Genomic DNA, 6,550 nt, shown 5'->3' with positions numbered 1-6,550 from the left:
CCTGTCTTTTTAATGACCTCTTGCTTTCTTCATGTATGATGTCCTTGATGTCATTCCACAACTCACCTGGTCTTCAGTCATTAGTGTTCAATGGGTCAAATCTGTTCTTGAGATGGTCTCTAAATTCAGGTGGGATATACTCAAGGTCGTGCTTTGGCTCTCGTGGACTTGTTCTAATTTTCTTCAGTTTCAACTTGAACTTGCATATGAGCAATTGATGGTCTGTTCCACAGTCAGCCCCTGGCCTTGTTCTGACCGATGATATTGAGCTTTTCCATCCTCTCTTTCCACAGATGTAGTCGATTTGATTCCTGTGTATTCCATCTGGCGAGGTCCATGTGGATAGTCACCGTTTATGTCGGTGAAAAAAGGTATTTGCAATTAAGAAGTCATTGGTCTTGCAAAATTCTATCATGTGATCTCCGGCATCATTTCTGTCACCAAGGCCGTATTTTCCAACTACCGATCCTTCTTCTTTGTTTGCAACTTTCGCATTCCAATTACCAGTAATTATCAATGCATCCTGATTGCATGTTTGATCAATTTCAGACTGAAGAAGTTGGTAAAAATCTTCAATTTCTTCATCTTTGGCCCTAGTGGTTGGTGCGTAAATTTGAATGATGGTCGTATTAACTGGTCTTCCTTGTAAGCGTACGGATATTATCCTATCACTGACAGCGTCGTACTTCAGGATAGATCCTGAAATGTTCTTTTTGATGATGAATGCAACACCATTCCTCTTCAAGTTGTCATTCCTGGCATAGTAGACCATATGGTTGTCTGATTCAAAATGGCCAATACCAGTCCATTTCAGCTCTCTAACGCCTAGGACATCGATATTTATGCATTCCATTTCATTTTTGACAATTTCCAATTTTCCTAGATTCATACTTCATACATTCCAAGTTCCAATTATTAATGGATGTTTGCAGCTGTTTCTTCTCATTTTGAGTCCTGCCACATCAGCAAACGAAGGTCCCGAAAGCTTGACTCCAACCACGTCATTAAGGTTGACTCTACTTTGAGGAGGCAACTCCTCCCCACTCGTCTTTGAGTGTCTTCCAACCTGAGGGGCTCATCTTCTGGCACTATATCAGCCAATGTTCCACTGCTATTTGTAAGGTTTTTACTGGCTAATTATTTTCAGAAATAGACTTCTGGGTGCTTCTTCCTAGTCTGTCTTAGTCTGGAAGCTTAGCTGTAACCTGTCCGTCATGGGTGGCCCTGCTGGTATCTGAATACCAGTGACATAGCTTCCAGCATCACAGCAACACGCAAGACTCCACAGTATGACAAACTGACACTTGGGGGAACTGGGCTCTAGTAGAGATTGAATGCCTAACCATGGGCCACCAAGTCACCACGCAGCCTGAGCTGCCCATCATGAACTGGGTGTTGTCTGATCCACAGAGTCATAAAGTTGGACGTGCAAAGCAGCACTCCATCATTACATGGAAGTGGTATATATGAGATCAGGATCGAGTAGGACCTGCAGGCACAAGTAAGTTGCATGAGGAAGTGGCCCAAATGCCCATGGTCTCCACTCCTGTCACATTACCTGCCCTCTCCCAGTCTGCACCTATGGCCTCATGAGGAGTTCCTTATGATCAGTTGGCTGCAGAAGAGAAAGCTTGTGCCTGGTTTACGGATGGTTCTGTGTGATATGAAGGCAACATTCAAAATCACTGCAGCCCCTTTCCGGGACCTCCCTGAAGGACGTTGGTGAAGGAAAATCCTTCAAATGAACAGAACTTCAAGCAGTGCACCTGGTTGTTCACTTTGCTTGTAAGGAGAAATGGCCAGATACGAAATTGTATACTGATTCATGGGCTGTGGCAATGGTTTTGCTTGATGGTCAGGGAGTGGGAAGGAACATGATTGGAAAATTGGTGACAAGGAGGTATGGGGACAAGACATGTGGACAGACCTCTGTGAATGGGCCAAAGAAGTGAAGATATTTGTGTCTCATGTAAATGCTCACCAACAGGTGACCTCAGCAGAAGCAAATTTTAACAATCAGGTAGATATGATAATGCATTCTGTGGAAACCAGTCATCCTGTTTCCCCAGCCACTCCCATCATTGCCCAATGGGCTCATGAACAAAGTGGCCATGGTGGCAGGGATAGAGGTTACGCATGGGCTCAGTAACATGGACTTCTACTCACCAACGCTGATCTGGCTACAGCCACTGCTAAGTGCCAAACTGCCAGCAGCAGAGACCAACACTGAGTCCCTGATATGCACCATCCCCAGAGGTGAACAGCCAGCAACCTGGTGGCAGGCTGATTACACTGGATCACTTCCAACGTGGACAGGGCAGCATTTCTTTCTTACTAGGGTAGACACTCACTCTGGGTATGGATTTGCCTTCTCTGCATGCAATGCTTCTCCCAAAACTACCATCCATGGACTAACAGAATGCTTTATCCACCGTCACGGTATGCCACACAGCATCACCTCAGATCAAGGCACTCACTTCACAACAAATGAAGTCTGGCAACGAGCCCATGCACATGGAATTCACTGGTCTTACCATGTTCCCAATCATCCTGAGGCAGCTGGCTTGATAGAACAATGGTATGGCCTTTAAAGACACAATTACGGTGCCAGCTAGGTGGCAATACCTTGCAGGGTTGGGGCGATGTTCTCCAGGACACTGTATATGCTCTAAACCAGCATCCAATATATGGTGCTGTTTCTCCCATAGCCAGGATTCATGGTTCCAGGAATCAATGGGTAGAAATGGAGTAACACCACTCACTATTGCCCTAGGGACCCACTCGCAAAATTTTTCCTTCCTGTCCCCAAGACAATATGCTCTGCGGATCTGGAGGTCTTAGTTCCAAAAGGAAGTATGCTCCCATTTGGGGACACAACACAGATACCATTTAACTGAAGTGAAGAATGACATCCAGCCACTTTGGGCTCCTCATGCCTCTGGATCAACAGCAAAGAAGGGAGTTACCATACTGGCTGGTGTGAATGACCGTCACTATCAAGGGAAAATTGAATTGATGTTGCATAATGTAGGTAGAAAAGAGTATGTCTGAAATGCAGAAGATCCCTTAGAGCATCTTTTAGTACTACTATGACCTGTGATTAAAGTCAATGGAAAACAACAGCAACCTAATTCCAGTATGACTACTAATGGCCCAGACCCTTCAGGAATGAAGGTTGGGTCATCCCACCAGGCAAAGAACCACGATCAGCTTAAGTGTTTGCTGAGGGTAAAGGAAATATGGAATGATAGAAGAAGGTAGTTATAAATACCAGTTACAATCACGTGACCAGTTGCAAAACAAGGACTGTAATTGTTATGAGTATTTCTTCCTTGTATGTGTGCATCAAATATTTTTGTTTTCTTCATTTATAAAATATAAGATATAAACGGACCTAGTGCGTTTTCGGTTAAACGCATGTTAGTTGTATCATGTTCAGCGCAAGTATGACTTTGTAACTGTCTTTACTTAGAGATTGTATATGGTTTAAGGAGATCTGTACAGGTGCCAACTTGACAAGGGGTGGACTATGATGGTTAAGGTTGTGTGTCAACTTGGCTGGGCCATGATTCGCGGTGGTTTGGCAGTTAGGTAACGATGTAGTCATCCTCCACAATGTCCTCTGATGTGATCAGCCAATCAGTTGTAAGGTGAGTTTCCTCAGGGGAGTGGCCTGCATCCGATATACATGTGAACATTCTGGCAAAGCTCGTTTGCTTGCTATGAATCCTACATCCAGATATGACTCATCATCAGCTGACCTCCAGTGCTGGAGACTTGAGTCAGCTGCCTGCCATACTGCCTGTCAGTCAAGGGATTCATTAGCCTCTGCAGTCCATGAGCCAGCAACCTACCCTCTGACCTGCTGATCTTGGGTCTGTCAGCCCCTGCAGCTAGGTGAGTCAGAAGAAGCCTCCAGCCTAACGTCTGACCCACGGACTTGGGACTTGCCAATTCTACAACTGCATCAGCCATTTCCTTGAGATAAATCTTTCTTTTTTTCTCTCTCTCTATATGCTTCCCTGGGTTTACTTCTCTAGAGAACCCAGCCTACGACACTACCTCAATAACTTTTTCTAATAAATAGTATGTACAGTGTGCAAACATTTGTGAAGGATATACACTCACACAAATCACTGTATATACAAAGTGCTGGTCTTTGTAAAAGGAAACTAGGCAATTACAGAAAAGTGGCAGGAAGGAAATGAACTGATTGCAGGTACCTACTGTATTGTCTGAATTATTTGCCAATGTATGTTTCACTTTCTTATAAAAAGTAAAGTAAAATTTCAAAATTTTTTAAAAAGTATCTTTTGAATGAAGAACTGGGGTAAAGAGCCATAACAAATTTTCTTCTCAACAGAAGATAGGCCCTTAGAGTAGGAACCAATCTTCCCAGTGTAACCAGCACCTGAGGAAGAGGTTCCCAGACTGGGGTTCCCAAACGCTGCCATGCAGGTTGATGAAAGGCCTAAAGAAGATCATAGCCAAACATACAATATCCTAATAAATGCAGTCTCTTTTAGAGGTAAAATCTTTCAGTGATCACTCACTTTTAATAAAAAATGCCATGGACTGTGCTAAGCTCTTTACAAGCATAACTTCACTGAACATCAAAAGCAATGTATAAGTATTTCAGTATTTCTGTCTTGTCCCACATGAGAAAGCCAAGGCTTAGAAGAATAAAGTAACTTGCTAAAGATCACACAGCTCTTAAGCAATGGAGTAGGGACTTGACCCAAAGTTCTTTTGACTTTAAATATTCCATAGTACCATCTCTTGGATTTTTTAATGACACTGACAGAAAGAAATAATCCAGCTGGAAAATTAGCCAAGAACACTGTTCTGAGGCTACTGGTGGGTAATGACGTTTTCCAAAAACCCAAGTGCTTCCAGACCTGAAGGCAAAGAATAAACTGACAGGCTAAATAAAGGGTCCATGAGGAATATCCTCAGGTAAGATACAGAGAATAAAGTGAGGAGATAGGCAGATGAGTCAATGGTGTCAAACCAAAATGTCAGAAAGATCTAGAGCAGTTTTTCCCAAGCAAATGGTTCTCTTCCCATCATTCCCTCCTCCAGTCTCTAGATCCTCAGGCCCAGGGGTAAAAACAGATTAGCAGTGTCCACAGCTGAATCTGGGTCGGGAAACACAATGCAGAGACTACAGGGAAAATTCCAGACTAACACTAACCAAGACAAAAATGAAGTACCAGAAGAGAAACAAAAGGGACCACTTTAGTTTAGGTAAATTTAATGATTTAAAGGCTGTTCACAGAGCAGCAAGGAGATGCGTTTTCCATTTGACATGAAGTTGTTTCACCATTTGCAGCTTGTCTCCAAAGCTTCATTAATTACCTCTTTCATCAGTGACCAGTCAATCTTCCTTCTTGTTGGGAAGAACTGCCCAAGTCAACTCTGAGTGGCCATCCACCCAGGTGAGCAATATGCTGAGGAGTCCTTCAGAGTGGTCCTGCAGAGAACATGTCCCTTCAGTGATTGAGAGCTGGCGGAGGTGATCTGAAGGAAAACCAGTCAGAAGGAGGCAAGGTAAGCAGGACTGCAACACAGGGACTGAATGTTGAGCCCCTGGAGGAGAGGCCACCAAAAGGAATCTGATGGAGACAACAGGCTGGTAGAGGCTGTATGGTTTCTGTCAGCCCCCAGTTCTGGGAGAAAGGGATGCAATGGCAATGAATACAATTTAAGTCATCAAAAACGGGTCAGTCCCCAAACAGCCACCTGCCCTCTTCTCTTGGAAAATAGCTGTGCCCCAGCTCCAACCATAAGGTTCAGGTATAAAGTGTCCATCACAGACCTTACCCTCCCGAGCCCAGAGGTAAGCAGTGACCCAGGCTGGGCCAGTCAAATGTTTCCTTAGGATAGTTACAGCCAAAATGTAGTGAGAAATGTTCTCTTTCCAATCTAATTGGAAGCTAAAAGAATGTGACCCCAAAGTTTCCAGTGCTCAGATCTCTTACCATGACAGCAAGTCAGTCCATTAATAAATATATTGAGTGCTTATTATGTGTTAAGCACTGTTCTAGGTGCTGGAGACAGAGTTTAACAAAACAGATAATTTTCCCTGCCCTCAAAGAAGCTTATGAATCACTAGGAAAAGACAGACAATAAATACGTAAACAAACAAATAAAGATGGTTTCAGGCAATGAAGATAAAATGGGTTAATGTGGTAAACAGTGACTGGAGCGAGGTGGAGAAGGTGTGTTAGCACTACAGTGGACAGAAAAGGTTTCACCAAGTAGGTGACACTTGAGAGAGAACCAGAGAGTTAAAAAGAAGGCAGTCAGATGACTCCATGAACAACTGCTTCCTTTGCCATGAGACCAGAAGAACTGGATGGTGCCCAGCTACCATTACCGAACATTTTGATCAAAGATTCTACAGAAGAATTCTGATCAAAAGGTGGAATTTGCAGAACAGAAGATCAAATTATCATGGAATCCAGACTTTCTGGAGCCACTGAGGCTGGATGAACCCCTGAAACTACTGCCCTGAGATCATCTTTAAACTTTAAGGAAAAGTATCCCC

At 43.6% G+C, this 6,550-nt stretch overlaps 1 protein-coding gene across 1 annotated transcript in view; it reads right to left on the bottom strand.

Annotated features, from left to right (window-relative positions):
- Positions 1-5,235: 5,235 nt before the first annotated feature.
- CDK5RAP1 (CDK5 regulatory subunit associated protein 1) overlaps positions 5,236-6,550 on the bottom strand; it is a 39,681-nt gene continuing 38,366 nt past the window's right edge. The window contains 1 exon segment of the mRNA XM_023725317.1: positions 5,236-5,520. Within this exon segment, the coding sequence (XP_023581085.1) occupies positions 5,413-5,520 (108 nt within the window). The 3' untranslated portion in view covers positions 5,236-5,412.

Source organism: Trichechus manatus, unplaced genomic scaffold (assembly GCF_000243295.1).
Source record: "Trichechus manatus latirostris isolate Lorelei unplaced genomic scaffold, TriManLat1.0 scaffold00008, whole genome shotgun sequence".
In the NCBI taxonomy this organism is placed as follows: domain Eukaryota; kingdom Metazoa; phylum Chordata; class Mammalia; order Sirenia; family Trichechidae; genus Trichechus; species Trichechus manatus.
Note: the sequence above shows the minus strand (reverse complement) of the source record. Positions and strands in the feature narration are given on the sequence as shown.